The sequence below is a fragment of the Haliotis rufescens genome, unplaced genomic scaffold, assembly GCF_023055435.1.
Source record: "Haliotis rufescens isolate VD_foot unplaced genomic scaffold, xgHalRufe1.0.p SCAF_25, whole genome shotgun sequence".
Taxonomy (NCBI): domain Eukaryota; kingdom Metazoa; phylum Mollusca; class Gastropoda; order Lepetellida; family Haliotidae; genus Haliotis; species Haliotis rufescens.
Window position 1 is genome coordinate 7,839,979 of NW_025963946.1, and position 18,316 is coordinate 7,858,294.

Consider the following 18,316-nt stretch of genomic DNA (forward strand, 5'->3'; position numbering starts at 1 on the left):
CTTCATAAATATTCCTTTTTGCATTAGATATGACTTTAACTATATCTGAACACGGGAAGTGATGCTATATGTTCATTCTATATTCAGCAAAACAATAATCCCATCAACTCATTTTAGGTGACTGCAACTAATAATCTGTGGGGATCAGCAATGTGAAACTGTTTTCCCAAGTATAGGGTATACCACCACAGTACCCTGTACGATTATGTGTGTGTGTTTGAGTGAGTTAGAGCTTTATTTTCTCTTTGAACAGTAGTTCGGTCATGTTATGACATAAAAACTTGGTATAGGTGGAAAACCCAACGTGATTCAACTGTTGTCAATTCTTGGTATATCTCCTGCTTACAATATTACTACTGGGTGGTGACAGTCGTCACACTCTCTGCCTCGACAAGGACGTATTTCGTGGTGTTAGATTGCGTGGTGTACTCTGGGTCAGGTCGTCCTCTCTTGAAACCCGTCATATGAGTAGGGGTGGTGGCAATGGCGGCGATGCAGGTACGTGGCTATGAGAGTCACAGCAACATTAGGTGACACAAACGATGGTTATTGACAATATAGTGGCTACATCGTCTTCTAACTTGGATCTACCACTCATGTGTTCACTATGGGATTATATGGATAACCGTAAGTTGAAGATTGTCATGTATTTATATTGTTTATTTTGACATGACACTAATTTCCAGGTGATTTGTTACAAAAGAAGACAGGTTACGTTACAAGCCAATTTCAAGGGAAAACTCGGCCGGAGAAGTACTTAACTGTTTGTCATAATAAAATGTCGACCCGTCATAAAGCTTGAATATTGCTGAGTGCGGCGTAAAACAACCAACCAACCAACCAACCAACATAATCAAATGTCAGATGAAAATAGATCTATATGTTGAAAAGTGTCCAACCAAGTACATGTGTACATGGTGTCTTGCTAATATGACACTTTATGGGCCTTCAACACGCCACCCAAGTCATGTATATACAACCTTGAACAATATCGACCCAGTTAATCTTAACTTTCTTATGACTGCCACCTTGTGGGCTATTTATAGTCAGGGTGGGGCTTTCTTTGACTGTATGTGTGCAGTAAACCGGTTTCAGTGGCCGCGTCATACCAATAACCGGTACAGGGGATAACGCAAGGACGATCGGTATGTGTTTGTTGGTATGGTGCGACATGCTATCTCAGACCTGAATTGACTGCCCTCGCTGTTATTCTGCATGGGCCGCGCCAATAAGAGGATAAGTCGAAAATAATCCTTGACAATTTCTAGTTTGAAATATCTCTTATATGCAATATCACCCAAGTGTTGTACAAGTAAGTAAATGTTTTGTCTTCAGAACGTCCATCTGCAAAAGTCCCCTTTAGGAAGTTATGAAGAAGAACAGCCCAACACACGTCCCTCCGGACAGAAGAGGAAAAAGACATGATGCTCCCTCACCTAAAAAAGCTCACAATCCTGTAGCAGGTAATCTACTCATACTAATCTTATGATACTTTGTTTGTATGGTTATTGTTATCATGATTATTTATATATCTGCATGCATTTCCATCTCCTTTCCTCGGCACGGGTGACCCTGTCGTCTAAGGAGCCGCAATTCGCTGTGCAATTCGCGTGGGCTAGAAACTTATGATTGTAGGTCCGAATTATGTTTCCAGGTTTGTCAGCACCCAAACCGTGCTTGTGGGTTTCACCAAGGCGGTCAACGTTTGAAATTTGCATCACTCCCCTGATACACTGTACATGTGATATAACTGGAATATTGTTAAGAGCGGCACTCACTCCGTCTCCTTGTATGTAAGAACTATCATTAACGATATTCCGATGACGGCATGGAACAATACCATATACTTTTTATGATATTTGCTGATACAATTCTGTGCAATTCGAACGTGTGATACCCTGATATTTGTCCACAGTTGTGTAAAAATTAAAAATTGTCGAATGTGTTTATGTCTAACTACTGATACTTCAATATGACAGCCAGTTGAGATTGAAAGACCTATTTTACAGAATCAACAGCTGTCTCTGTTACTGGCGCTACAGGTGAAAGCAAGGTTAAAAAGCTTGAGGCAATAGGACAGAAGTTTTCCGGAGGTCAAGGTGATGCATGTGTTCATAGTGTCTCGTCATTACGTTACATCAGTCTGTGGTCGCCGTTGTAAGTTTTAAGCGAAACTGTTAACATTTGTTGCAGCGTGCATACATATCTGTGCATGTGTGGCTGATTGTACTAATATATACTGGTTTTGTACTAGTCCGTACTAATATATACTGGTTTCATAGTGCTAGCCCGCTGAGATACCATGCCGCAGTTTAACATGGATACACCACTCAGATACTGTATACTGACTTTGAGTCGACCAGCCCTTTGTTTTATCCCCTTTATGCCGAGCTCGGGGCAGGGAAACAACAAGTACCATCGTTTAACGTGTTTTAGTATGACACGGCAAGGGGATCGAAGCACCGAGCTTCCGCTCTCTCGGCAGACGCTCTTTCCACAACACCACGGAGGTGGTCAGGGTATTTAGAACCACAACCTCCAGCTTTCGGGCCAGACGTCTTATGAAAAGATAAAATTCTCATTAAAAATTGTTGTGTTGAAATGACGAGTGATATCAATATTGATGGATATTTCTCTACATACAGACCCTTTGAAAACGTTAAATTTATGCTTCATATACATAGAGTAATCGATAACATGTTTCAGGTAGGAGAAATATGTTGACAATATTTACCATTTCTATTGGCAGTTGTGTTCATTTCTAGTCTCATGTTCTTGGATCGCGTGACCCATGCAAACCATGATGTTACCTAATTAACTCACATGACAGTACTTAATTTCCACTACCAATGGAAAATCATGTATATCATTGAAATCATGTGTAATCAGATGCAGAAGACATTCAGATACTGTACATTAACGAGGTAAGAACGTACACATTTCAAACCTGTCAAACTATATAGTATTATTCATGTCCACTCTTATATTGCGTTATTTTAATTATAATTTGATTGTTACTGAAATTTTGAAAAGTCTACTCTTCTTCTCAGTACAAGGTAGCGTCAGTACGTATACTGGAGATGTCAACGTCAACATCCACAACAGTTCCTCCCGGCCAGGTAGGATTGGAATAGTTATCGTGATGTGTATGCTACACAAATAGGCGTGACACTACACCACACTACGTTTCATGCCGATTGCACATACCAAGACACGTAGTGCATATATGATCGAATACAGAGAAGGATTAGAAAAAGTACATTTCAAGTTACAAGGAAGGAAACTTTAATTTGTTGTGTAATTGGAGGATATTTCATGTGTCGAGTGAAATACCATGTTTCTCTCATGGAGTGATGAGGGGAAGGGAGATATTTTCACGAGTGGCGTATTTAAGGTCACGAAAATTCTTTATCATACATTTCGACATGATTATGTACAAAATCAGCCATAAAAAAACATATTCTTGAAAACTAGGAGAACGCTGTTGGAAGCAAAGGAATACACGCTGGTTGGGTAACAGAAATGAGAAATCTACAGTTCATACCGAAACGTTTTCGAGAAAATAGCAAACGGCAAGCAGTGATATTAACTCCATAAATAACCATCTTTCATTATTTTGCCTTGTCAATATGGAACTCGTAGAAAAGGGACATCAAAAGTTTGTATACGGGCCAGACACTGGCGATAAAGTGAGATAATTTAAGGGAATGACAATAGTTCCGTGAAAGTGTTATGATCAATGCAGTGAAATATCAAGTGTTATGTTCACTGCAATGAAAATATCACGTTTCTCAAATTCAGAATGCTCAGTCTTTTACATTGATGTATATAATAATGTTATGGGTTGCGGTTATAGGTTATAGTACACGTTAAAGGTACAAAAAACTGACATGGATAATCGTATATTGCAGATAAGGGGCCACACGATCGTTATGAGGCTGATCGTGGACATTTAGTGCCGAATTTATTGGAAGAAAAAGGTAGGCATGTTAAACAGATAACAAAAGGGAGAATTTGGGATGGTGGAGCATGCATAGTCACCCTGGTATAGTCACAGGGCTGCACAACGTGATTAAAGTTAATATGCAGAATCATTTATTGAAGTTATTTACATCACAAGTGACCTTTTAATATGGGAACAATAACAACAACAACAACAACAACAACAACACCAACAACAGAGTCTTAGTTCATCAGCGTACCGATACCTGTACACACAATCATGATTAACAGGACGAAGTTGATGTTACTTAGTATGTGAAATATATGAACAATTATACTTCATTTTCCGTTACGGGGATGAAAGGCGGAGAAATAATTGAAACTGTTTAACGAAAATACTACTACGACTTTTCAATACAAACACACACGAAAGACGACCTGGAGGTGTTCTGCGGTTGGGGGGATAGTGTTACTGTTAACAAGAGATAAAGTAGTCACACCACTCAACAACCTGATGAACTGGGTCAGACGCACCTAAAATGCTGACTTGGAAAGTGTGGAAGACGGAAGTTTGATATTTGTATTTATGCACGAAACTGAAGAAGACGCTCTGAGGATGATGAGGGACCAAACATAAGTCAAGCCTCTGCTTCTGGGATTTATTCACACAATAATTACCAGTGTCAAAGATATCGAAATAAATGTTGAAATGCGAAAAACAAATCAATCAACAAATCCAGTTGAATCAGGTAAATTTTTTCCAAGGATATAATTACATGTTTGAATATAGATTTACCAAAAGTGAATATCTGTATTATCTCAAGTGTTGAAGTACAAGTATTATTTTTGGTCTCGTTCATTTTTCTAGAACTTGAAGATCTTCACATAGACTGTGAGACTGGACTGAAGGTATGTTTTCCCTAACGACTGTTGATAGTGTGTTCAATATTTGTATGCTATGTCTTATGTACTATGGATATTATATATTATATTATTACAAAGTAACATTAAGTTCTTTGTTAGATTTTGAATAAGTTACAGCATGTATATACTGTTTTTAGTTTTGAAAAAATATGATGTGGAATATCATTTACTTACACATTTGTAAGTTTATCTAAAATTTGTTTCAGCTTCGTGAACGTCTTGATGCCATGCAGCAAAGGATAACAGACTTGGAGCGAAGAGTGTTGAAGCTCGAGAAAGATGCAGAAGCAGGTACACACGCTTGTGTTTGTATTCACTCTGTTCCTTCAGTAACTGACAAACAGTACGATTGAATGACCCTGATAAAAACAACTTGCGTGGTGCATAATCAGGTCAAGTTATCTGTTTTTCAGAAACCAGGATGTTGCCTTGGATGCGATCTGACGCCAGCGGACACTGTGAGTGTATATGCCAGCTATTTTGACGTTGGGTTGGGCTACCATTGATGAGGACACGCATCTTAATTTCTATTTAAATCCACGCCCTGAAATTGCAGATATCACATTGCAGAGTGTATGTCCTTGCAACGAACAAAGAAAACACATCCTCATACATGGCACAATGTTACCCAAAATGAAACATTTTCTTCTGTTGTTATTCATGTGTCCCCAGTTTAACCATCATATGCACGTAATGTTAATCGATGTGTGACCGTTTGGTGTCAGTATGACATGCGCTGATGGAATAGATAACATACATTCCATACTCTGGACAAAAACTATAATTGTCTCTGACCGTGTCACTCAACCACTCAACCATGCACTGGTGTCAAGTTAATGCACTCTTGTGGGTTTAAACTATAAGCTTTAATACATTTTAAACAACCAGTTATATGTCTGTTTTAAATACGATATTGAACATTTTCTCTCAGAAATTCAGCTGTTATGTCAATGGTATTTTTTTTGTCACCACACATTTATGAAGCATCCAAGATAATTGATCTTATATAGAGACGTACATGCACGTGTGTGTGTGTGTGGCTGCTTGTACTTGTCCGGACTGATGCCGATTTATAGTGCTAGCCCACTGATATACCATGCCGCAGTTTAACTTGAATACCCCATTCAGCCACAGTATACCGACCAGTCCTTGTTTAAGCGTCAGACAGGGTAACAACAAGTACCATCTATCTAACATGTTTAGTATCACGCGGCCGGGGATCGAAACCCGGACCTTCCGCTCTCCGGGCGTACGCTCTACCACTGGACAACGGAGGCGGTCGTCACGTACAGACAAATAATAGTAACGTCACAGAACGAAGCGATTTTAAATACAGAATCATAAGTGCATCTTTCTTGTCATGCCGTAACATTCTACGTGAGGGGATAACAAATGGTTTTCCATCATACATCTAAACTATTCCAGAATCCAACGCCACTTCTCTAAGTTTAAGCAATACGGAAAGATACATTTCTTACACAGTACTTTAGGACACTAGTTGACGTTGTTGTTCTATTTTGCTTGTGTCTTGATTGCTGATGAGGATCGTGAACGGAATACACAGCCATAAACACCGGTGTTTTTGTGTGCATGTATTTGTAGCTTAAATATAGTTATTTTCAAACAGTTTGATGTTTGTTTTCAGATTCAGCTGATGACGATACAGAGTCGGTTTCAGACGCAGTTTCAGAAGGTGGACACAGGTTGGACACAGAAGGTGGGATTTACAGCTACATATATTATTCCTTAACAAATCAAGACTCTTTTTTTCCGATAGCATGTCATGGAAGTGATTAATACATTGAACTGTATTTGCATGTCCAGTTCGCAGTTCCTTTTCATGAGCTGATATGTCGTGCATGTTGTCGCAGGAAGATTAAATATTAACTTACATAGATAGGAAACATATATTGCTTAGTTTCCTCTCAGGAGAAGAATAAGGATATATGAACATGTTGTAGAGAGAGTTAGCAGCTTTACTGCTTAGTTTACCCTTTGGGGTCGAAATCACTTGTATGTAGATGTTACAAGTGTTTGCATACACATTGCCAAGTTCACCCTAATGAATTATTATAAAGGCATAGTCTTATATTTTGTTCAATTTAATAGTGGGTTGATTTTGAACTCACATGCTGATATGACGCTGTGATGACAAGATTGACTTGGCATGAACACTGACATGTGTTTTTCATGCATTGGAACTACCAGATGCTAGGGTGCTATACTTACAAAATGTTATGGTCGTTTATTTGTGTCTCCTAAATTATAAATTATTTGACGATTACAACTAGATACAAATGACATCATTCAATTATCATTACAAATGGTCTAATGGACCCCTGTGTTTACAAGTATCTACAAACTTATTAGTATAGTATGTCCACGGATAAATGTTTCGCGTGACTGATAAAACATATGAAATTAATTTCAGCCGCTTATATAGTTATTTCCAAAGAAAATGTTTTAGCATATCCAGTTTGTCTAAGATATTCATAAATCAAGAAGTAATAAGAACGACCGATAGCCGTCAGTTTGCCTCTGTCCATTCGACCAATCCGATTATAGGAAACTCTTAGTCAACTGAAACAAAGTATCAGACGCAAAATTAAACTGTATTTTTTGTCAGTTCAGCAGTATTCTGTTTCCGAGGAAACATATCCCCTTTTTCTTGTGATTGATAATAAGAATATTTTCTGGAGCCCATCTTAACAAACATTCTCAACCGTTGAGTAACGATGCTTATGCGTTGACAATGTATGTCAGCCCTTAGATTCTTAAGTCAGAAAGGGACATTTACAAACATTCTATTTCAAATGCACTTGACAATTTCCAGGGAAGATGCCTCACCTAACGTCCATGTGGGAGATACAAGAGGGCAACATGAAGCTGATCTACTATGACAGGAACCACATGCTGTATGAAGCTTGTCGGGAGGGAAAGTTAGAGATAGTAAAGAACATTTTGTCAACTGGTTCTGTAGATATAAATAACAAATCCCAGGGTGGCTGGACACCTTTGCTTCTTGCAGCCAGTACAGGTCAAAAAGACATATTTGATGTGTTGGTGAGGAAGGGGTGCAATACCTCAGCACTGTTAGACAACGGCAACAATATCCTTCATGTGGCATGTTTAAGTGGCAATACTGATATCATAGAATATCTTACAGCAGTTGTCAGTATTAACAGTATAGGCATGTATGGCAGAACAGCTGTGATGAAGGCGGCGGCTATGGGCAATAAAAACGTATTCGATCTCCTGGTGGGTAAAGGATGTAACCTGTCAGCAGTGGATGATAAAGGTAACAACATCCTTCACTTTGCCTGTTTTGGTGGCAATGTGCACATTGTCAATTATCTCATCAAACACAATATAGCTGACATAGAGAGCCGAGGCCAGGTAGGGAGAACACCGGTGCTGTTTGCAGCCGAGATGGGTCAAAAGCAGGTGTTCGATCTCCTGGTGTGTAAAGGATATAACCTGTCAGCAGTGGATGATAAAGGTAACAACATCCTTCATCTTGCCTGTTTTAGTGACAATGTGTACATTGTCGAGTATCTCATCACACACAAGATAGCTGACATAGAGAGCCGAGGCCAGGTAGGGAGAACACCGGTGCTGTTTGCAGCCGAGATGGGTAAACAGCAGGTGTTCGATCTCCTGGTGGGTAAAGGATGTAACCTGTCAGCAGTGGATGATACAGGTAACAACATCCTTCACCTTGCCTGTTTTAGTGACAATGTGTACATTGTCGAGTATCTCATCAAACACAATATAGCTGACATAGAGAGCCAAGGCCAGGTAGGGAGAACACCGGTGCTGTTTGCAGCAGAGAAGGGGAAACAGCAGGTGTTTGATCTCCTGGTGGGTAAAAGATGTAACCTGTCAGCAGTGGATGATAAAGGTAACAACATCCTTCACCTTGCCTCTTTTAGTGGCAATGTGCACATTGTCGAGCATCTCATCACACACAAGATAGCTGACATAGAGAGCCCAAGTTTGGTAGGGAGAACACCGGTGATGTTTGCAGCAGGGCAGGGTAAACAACAGGTGTTCGATCTCCTGGTGGGTAAAGGATGTAACCTGTCAGTAATGGATAATGAAGGTAACAACATCCTACACCTTGCTGCATTCACGGGGACAGTAGGAATTGTAAACCGAGTTCTCTCAGAGTCAGCTGTAGAAGTATCTGCCACAAACAACAGAGGTGAAACGCCATTGCAGCCTGCACTGAGAAACAAACATGGCGCTATAGTGGAGATTCTTAGAGCTAGATCTGACACGCTGCTTTGAGTTTGGAGAACTATTCAGGGCCATATCAAGGGGCTTATATCGGAGTGTCTCTGGAAGTGTACATCATTCAGAGCTGTCTGTGATAATTTCTTGTACAAAGATAAATGTCTTTTTTTACCTCACTGTATTTACAGTTCATGTACGGGATAAAATAAATGTTTCAAATCATTAACAAGGCGTCAGTTTGCTATAACGGCACCTTATCAACAGGTTCAGATTTGAAGTTGAGGTGTGCAGTGTTACAGGTCCACCGTATTCGTGGCCGTGAGAGTAGACTGGATATGCCAACGCCTTGCATCAATATATCTCAAAGAGTTATTCACTATGTTAAACATAGTGGGTTGAATTATTTCATGTTTTGTTTCATGATGGAGATATATACATGCATTATCGAACCCTGTCACACTTGGTCTGTATCGATAGGACACGTATATCACACTGTTACATTTGGTGTGTACAATTTAGACACGTATATCATGGGTTATAACCTCTGATTTGTAGGAGTACATTTTCACTCGCTCGTTTCCCAGACTTCAGCGACCACTTTGGAATATTGCTGTGCCTCTGTCGGGAAACAACAATCAATACTACTGTATAAATAAAACAAACATATCACGCCAGAACAACTTTGATCAGCATTGGGTAGATACGCACGTCACCCCCTGTCACATCTGATCTCTATGAAGGAGATACGCTCACCACACCGTGTGACATCTGGTCTGTTTGAGGGAGGTACGCACGTCAATCCCTGTCACAACTGGTCTGTATGAGAGGGATACGCACATCACACCCTGTCACAACTGGTCTCTATGAAGGAGGTCACACCCTGTTACCTGATTTTCATCGAAGAAATACCCACATCACACCCTATCACATCTGTTCTGTATGAGGAAAATACGCACATCACACCCATTTACATCGGTTCTGTATGAGGGAGATACGCACATCACACCCTGTCACATCTGGTCTGTATGAGGGAGATAAGCACATCACACCCTGTCACATCTGGCCTGTATGAGGGAGATACGCACATCACACCCTGTGACATCACTTCTGTATGAGGGACATACGCACCTCACACCCTGTCAAATCTGCCATGTTTGAGTGAGATACGCACGTCACACCCTTTCACATCGGTTCTGTATGAGGGAGACACGCACATTACACACTGTAAATTCTGATCTGTTTGAAGGAGATACGCACATCACACCCTGTCAAATCTGGTCTATATGAGCGACGATCGCACGTCATACCCTTTAAAATCTGTCCTGAGGGAGATACTCACATCACACACTGTCACATCGGTTCTGTATGAGGGAGACACGCACGTCACACCCTGTCACATCTGGCCTGTATGAGGGAGATACGCACGTCACACACTGTCACATCGGTTCTGTATGAGGGAGACACGCACATTACACCCTGTCAAATCTGGTCTATATGAGCGACGATCGCACGTCATACCCTTTAAAATCTGGCATGAGGGAGATACGCACGTCACACACTGTCACATCGGTTCTGTATGAGGGAGACACGCACATCACACCCTGTCCAATCTGGTCTATATGAGCGACGATCGCACGTCATACCCTTTAAAATCTGGCCTGAGAGAGATACGCAAGTCACACACTGTCACTTCGGTTCTGTATGAGGGAGATACGCACGTCACACACTGTCACATCTGGTCTGTATGAGGGAGATACGCACGTCACACACTGTCACATCGGTTCTGTATGAGTGAGACACGCACATCACACCCTGAAAATTCTGATCTGTTTGAAGGAGATACGCACATCACACCCTGTCAAATCTGGTGTATATGACCGACGATCGCACGTCATACCCTTTCAAATCTGGCCTGAGGGAGATACGCACATCACACACTGTCACATCGGTTCAATTGATAATCTCCGTTGTCTGTAAAATTGACATGTTTTAAAATATACAACACAATGCCACTGACATGGTTGGGAGACTGGCGCACATTAACACTGTGACGTGATGTGTGTGTGTGTGTATGTGTGCGTGTGAGTGTGTATGTATGTGTGTTAATGTCTGTGAGTTCATCCCGTGTACCCACTTTCCACACACAGTGAGAGTATCATATCACATGAAACAATCAGACAAATTGACTCTGCTGGTCAAAGGGAAGCAACTCGCTATTACACACAGCACACGCATTTACAATGCATATCTCAGCACGCTTTTCCCTTCACTGTCACTGTCCATTCGTGACCAACTCGTGTATTTTTGGACAAGCCGAATAGCGACCCTTGCCCCTCACGTGGCCGTTTTTGCGACCAGGTTCCGTCTTAGCGTAAACGGGCATACCTAAAACAACTGTCAACTGGTTGTGTAATGGTTCACATTTATATCCGTATATTATATGTATTTCATAAGCATATATGTACATGGGGAATTATACAGTATGATTGAACTCATTTAACTGAATCTTGGGTATACTTTTAGATGCAAAACATATGTAAAATCAAAAACTATATCTGAGGGATTCTGAGGGAGAATTTGAAATCATATGTGCATTCTGATTGGTTTGATGTATTTTCGCACGTAACATTCATCGATAGGGGGACGGGTCTTCTTGCAGGTTACGGAAAGGGGCGAGTGGTGACGAATGTGTCACGGTCTTGTCACGTGTCAAAGTAACACAATTATTTACCATTTATGTTCAGCCCTTGAAATGAATAATTGTTACCTGGATGCACATATCAAAGCTAGCGTCACAATTCTATGTTAACCGTTCATATTACCTCCCCAATCAATGTATATTATATGTATATTATCATAACTAAGGTAAACGGCAGAAAAATGGAAGTCATATCGCAAACATGTGACACTATATCAAGTCACAGGTGCATAAAAAAAGTGAACCGACTAAAGAAATCTGAATACAAAAACATTGGATGACATAATTCCTTATGTTGTTACATTTTCTGAAAATGATAAATTATTCAACACCTGCCTCTTTCACATCGTCATCACATGTTGCAGATCAAAGCGATGACTAGAAGATGGATGCCAAAGCTAAACATTGTAAAATGCATAAATCATCAAATGCTGACATTCAAATCATGAAGTGAAGCTGTCACAAACTTGCGCATTTTTACTTCTTTTTCTGAGAGAGTTAGTGAGTTAAACTTTCAGTTTTCAAGGCAATATCTCAAACCAAATTACATATTAAAAAAAAGCTGTGACCATTTCCGGCAAATCATTTACAATTAGAAGCTCCCTTACAATAAAAAGGTCAGTCAGATTTCCGGCTTCACATTGAGAAGCCCTTTCAATTGTACATACCAAGTTGTCAAGCACAGCACATCGTGTCATCATGAAAACAAAGTGGTGGAGGGTATAGTTTAGAGCCTATCAGTTCTCCAGCCCATGCAAATGTTGCAAAGTTTAGAATACAGCGGCAAGGAAAAGATTCGACTCGTTCGTGTTGTCAGGCCCATAACTCGCACAATATTTTCAATTGACTGTTTTGGCGTTTTTAAAGGTAATTTGTCAGTATTGTCGTGCCGCCATTTTGTAAAACATGTGCCGAAAAGTATTCAAGTGCTGCATGGCTAATTAAGTCAGCAACTGTTAGTTGAACATGGACTTCTGAGTTCGATATGTCTGTCTAAACACTTACAATATTTTAAATACGCCGCTGCCCTACTTACAAAGTCCCACACCGTCTGGGAATGATGACACGAGATCAACCTAGCCACTGAGCCTTACCACCCGATCCCACGTTGTTGCCTCTCAAAGCAAGCAATAGTGTGTTGGACGCCTTGTTTCCAGCGTGGAACATAGACCAGCTGTTCACTACATGGACTGTTTATGAGCAAATCCGCTGTATGGTCCAATGGAACTCGACTTCACCATGTGTGAAAACATAATGACCATGATGTCGAGCAGCAAACTCAAGCAAACTGATACGAATACATGTTTCTACACCTCAAAAAGATTTAGATAACGAGTGTGGAAATTAACCCTACAACAGTGTAGTTATGTAACTGCTGCATCTTTGTTAGCCGTCTTTTACCGATAGCAAGTAGTGAGTAAGCTTTTGTATTTGTCGCATTAGATTAGCAAATTGTCATCTGTAAGGCGCGAATGGTGTTTCATAGATTGCAACATGTCATCAAACCACCAAAGCTATATATTATATTATTCCAATTAGAAGTGTTAAACATTTTAGCATATCGAAAACATGATATAAAGCTCCACCAATATGAATATTGGAACATAAAACATCTTGTGCCTACATGTTTACAAACCTTTTAAATTACCTTTAACTACACAAAGTTATTTCGATTGAACAGACTTTGCTCATTCTCTCAGTTATCAAAACGTTAAAATTTTACATTTACATGTAGATTTATGTATGTTTAAAAACAAACACCATAAGATTTATAACATAAGAAATATATGTATGCTAGAAGCACGACATAATAAGACTGCTGACATTAATGTTTATCCAATGACATTAATATTATAACAGAACACTTTTTCATACCACAGCCTGCCTTTGATCCAAAACAACAAATGCCTCGCGCATGAACATGATCATAGGAACATACATGTTGACATCATTTTATATAAGGGTATTAGACCTGTGTTTGTCTAGGGCGACTCTGAGTCGATTAATGTACTCTATGTGACAACGTCGTCAATACACTTTGTAGTTGCACAAGCTTATCATAATCAGTTCTACAATATGTCATTTACATGCAACACCCGAATTACGACAGCACAAATGATCAAAAGACAAAGTTCTTGGATCGCTGATCTGAAGATCTAGGGCTGAGCACAACAGCATAACCGAAATAAGAAGCGGTGCAGCAAGTGAGTTTCGAGCAGTGTAAACGTAGCAAAATGATGTACGTCTTCATCTCCCTTTTACTGATGTACGCATGCAGGTAAATGATTTTGTCATGTTCTGTCTGTTGATAGACCCGTGAAGATCCGGATTAGAATAGGTCTTCAGCAACCCATGCTTGTCGTAAGAGGCGACTAACGGGATCGGGTGGAGAAGCTCCCTGACTTGGTTGATGCGTGTGTTTTGGTAGGTCTTTAGATTGATTGATTTAGATTGATAGCTGCGATTGATACTTTGGCTGTTTACTGTGTACATAGAAGGCAAGTATCACATATTCAATGTAAAACAAATCGAAGTTAGTGCCATGGTGCGGTATCTAACCTTGATATAAAGTCAACAGGTTAAAAAGTTGTCAACATTAACATGACAATATGTTCTGCATAACTGTAGAGGACTAACTATCAAATATAACGAGCTGAAACAAATATCATGTCATCATAATTTGGAACATACATATCACATATTCAGAAAGTCTGACACTGTCAGACAAGACGTTTACGGAAGTACAGTATGAATTTAGAAAGAATGTAAGTGCATGCTCTACACAAGCTAGAAAAATATGTAATATTCCAAACAGATCTTAAACTAGTGTGTTCAATCCATAATATCCACGATGGTCATATTGGAAATCGGACTCGAGCCCCTTGAATAAACTCAGGTGTCAATATTGCTGAACACCAAGCACCAAGATTCAGCTTCATAGGTCCAGTGATTTCGTGGAAGATGCTGTTTACAGAGCAAGGACAATCATTTTGTGGCAGCACGGTCATGGTTAAAGGTCAAATAAAGGTAAAGACTAAACATATCGCAAACGAAACCTCTACTAGAACCAACAAAATTTCGTATTCGAACCTCTTAAACAAATTCGGGTGTCATCGTTGAAACAAGTATGTATAGTGGTCAGGTTTTTTGGTCCAGAGAGGTTTAAGGTAGACACAATTTTATGGATAACAATTTCTTGAATCGTAAAAAGCGACGTTTCGGTATAGATCGTTATACCGTTGTCAATCAAAACTGAATAAGGGACATTGTACAGAATATATATATAATTGGTGGAGGATTAACAGTAGAGGATTAACAGTAAAAATTGCATACATGAGTGGGATAACATGAGTAGGTGTTGACAACAGAATGATAATACTGTCACAACACGATGGAAGCCAATGGGACATGAAACCAATTAAACAGGATAAGTGATTATTGCTTGATGAGTTCATGGTAGGCGGATGGGATGAAATAGCCTTGATCTATACCGAAAAGTCGCTTTTTACTGTATTAAAGAACCTGTTGTCCATAAAATTGTGTCTACCTTGTCATCCGTCAATTTCTAAGTAATGCCTGTCAAACGAAGTTTAAGCAGGACAAACAGTCCACGACACATGGTCACTTGACATTCAGTGAGAGGAGCTAATAAAAGTAAATTGTACTAAATTGTTCTAAATACAGACGTCCGCTTACACCAATAAACAGGAATTTCTGATTTCTGAGGGAATGGTAAGAGTCTTGTTTGATTGCAAAGACCAAATCATAAAGTAGCACACTTGACAGGGATACTTTAATCACAGTATATATATATATATATATATATATATATATATATATATATATATATATATATATATATATATATATGTACTCTTACAAAGGTAGGGTGAGTGAGTGAGTGAGTTGGGTTTAACGGTTTAAAAGGCGGCGTTAAACCCAACTCACTCATCCTATTAATTTTCAGTTCTTTACGAGTATACCCTACTTTTGTAAAGAGTATAAAGTGTCCATGAGTGTAAAGACTATCGTCCTGTGTCATAAAGTATACTGGTGGAGTGAGGTAAAGAAACAAGTCACTTCGGTACGTAGTACATCATCCATAATGGTTGGTTGGTTGGTTTGTTTGTTGTTTTACGCCGCACTCAGCAATAGTCCAGCTGTATGATGGCGGTCTGTAAATAATCGAGTCTGGACCAGACAATCCAGTGATTGATATCATGAGGATCAATCCACACAATCGGGATCGATGACATGCATCAAGTAAGTCAGCGAGCCTGACCACCCGATCCCGTCAGTAATAATCGAATCTGGACCAAGCATTTACGGCAAGCATGGGTTGGTGAAGACCTATTCTAACCCAGATCTTCACGGGGATTATAGGTTGGATTGTGACTGTGTTGTCTAAATAACTTATTGTCATCTATCATGCCCAGTGTATTTTTGTGTGCGTGCAAAGGCACCGTTGTTTCTTCAGGTTATACAAACTTGAACTTCTATTGAAGATTATATGCGGCTATATCTATAGATCGAATATCGTTTGATGAAATCAATGGTAGATAGATAGTTGAGTACAGCGTGTCGTACCATTGTCGAAAATGATTCAGGTACTCATACTGCTGTAAGCAAGATTGATTCAAAGAAAACCGATGAAAGGGAAATGTCCCGGCTTTCATGTGAAAGCTTGTGAATGTGTTATTTCCCTGTTGTGTGGTTTGAAGATGTCTAACAAACTCCACTGAAACTGAATACCAAATGACTTGCGACACGTGGATGAGTGACGGTGCTACCGGTAGAGCAGGACATGTCTCTCCCTTTTCGCAAACACATGGTGTCATCACCAATTTACAGTGATTCATTCATATAGTGTAACCTAGTTTACCCTTTACGCCCTTTGGACTTTTTGTATGTGAATCATGCTTTTCCAAAAAACACTAATATTGGTCTTTTTTCACTTTTTTTTGTAAATGATATTTGATGTCAGGTCTACATTGTAGGGTACATGCTTGGGTAGTTTGGCACCTCTTCATCTGAATAAACATCGTTAGCAGGATAAAAGTGAAATGTATAATAAACCTGGTTATGAATCGTCTTTGGGTCATATTTGAGAAACGTGAGCAATTTAGTTTAAGAAGTTATTTTAATATTATAATATCACCAGACCTGTAAATAATCACGTCTGGACCAGTAACTAAAAACAGGAGCGACGTTATCAGGCCATGAGGACAACGAAATGAGGGACGTCCTCGGAGTGTAAAGCAAAATTGATTGTGCTCTGTTGGTACCTACGCACGTACAAGAGTTCCCTGAAATGAAATAAGCGTGTGCACGAGGGAGAAAATGACTGCACGTTGAAATACATGTTTTCAGACTACCTGGAAGAAGACTTTTGGTGGCGTGTCACCTAGTGAGTTGATACAGCAGAAAATGTTGACTGTAAAACAATGAAGCAATTTAAATATTCTAATTTTATTGCAAATGAGTAGGTACAGTATTGTTCTACCTTTACAGTTGGTACACCCAGAGACCTATAAAAATTAATATGATTCATATTGATAATAAAATATCAACAAGACTGTATGACAAGAGGGAGATCAAAAGGGATAACTTCAACTTTCCCTCTATGTCAAGCAATATTCCAGCAACTCAAGTCTTGGGCCCTACATTTCCATTTCACAACTTTTGACGAACACTCGAGCATTCTTTTTCTCCGATGATTTCAAAGAACGACATTAGAGTCTTGCTCAAAGCGTTTTCAGAAAGGGTTACACCATTTCCACCTTTTCAAAATCTAATGCATCACTTTTTTAAGAGTATATATTAACCTCTATCCATGAGTATACAGGCTGTCGTCTTGTGTCCTAAAGTGTACTGGTGGAGTATTTCATTGATAATTTGACAAAAACATGTACTACATTTTATGACCAAAAAAACTTTATGTGTCATATTAGGATAATTTCTATTCAATGCTGAAAGGCCTCAGGCCAATAGTACAATTCTGTTTTCGGGAGTGGTTAAAGATATGTTTAACAGGTCATATTCTAATTAACGTAGTATGATAAATGAACATTGATAGACCTTTTAGAGTATCTCAATCTGTTGTTGACATGATCGATATAAATTTGTGGTGAGTGGCAGAGACATGTCATTGTCACATGTTTCCTGATCTGAAAATTCAAAGTAGGTATCATCCCCAACACCATTTCCACTGAACATATTTTGAAAATAATCATACCATTTATCAATTTCAATATTATTTTAAAACTCATAATGTGGATTTAGCTTTCCGAAGGTTGTCTAAAATTCTTCCAACAACTTAAACTTATCTTTCAAATATTGCTTTTCTTTTCAAGAAATATAAGCTTCTTTTCCCTGCATGTGGTTTTGATAAGATTTCTAATTCTTGTATATTCCCTTAACGACTGCAAATGTGTATCTATTCTGAATTTGTTGAGGCATGTACATCTCTCTTTTTTTAGTAACTGACATTTCCAATCAAACCATTGTTGTGTTTTC

The 18,316-nt window shown here is 39.3% G+C and overlaps 1 protein-coding gene across 2 annotated transcripts; it reads left to right on the plus strand.

The window, feature by feature from the left end:
- Nucleotides 1-472: 472 nt before the first annotated feature.
- LOC124141314 (putative ankyrin repeat protein RF_0381) lies at nucleotides 473-9,328 on the plus strand. Of its 2 annotated transcripts, XM_048402328.1 has the most exons (10): nucleotides 477-525; nucleotides 569-627; nucleotides 1,336-1,463; nucleotides 2,010-2,099; nucleotides 3,051-3,119; nucleotides 4,811-4,851; nucleotides 5,073-5,157; nucleotides 5,280-5,324; nucleotides 6,512-6,583; nucleotides 7,700-9,328. In XM_048402328.1, exons 3-10 carry the CDS (start codon nucleotides 1,370-1,372, stop codon nucleotides 9,154-9,156), a joined length of 1,953 nt encoding a protein of 650 aa, XP_048258285.1. In that variant the 5' UTR covers nucleotides 477-525; nucleotides 569-627; nucleotides 1,336-1,369; the 3' UTR covers nucleotides 9,157-9,328. The 2 variants fall into 2 exon arrangements, with proteins under 2 accessions (XP_048258284.1, XP_048258285.1); XM_048402327.1 differs by having other exon boundaries at nucleotides 473-627.
- Nucleotides 9,329-18,316: the final 8,988 nt, after the last annotated feature.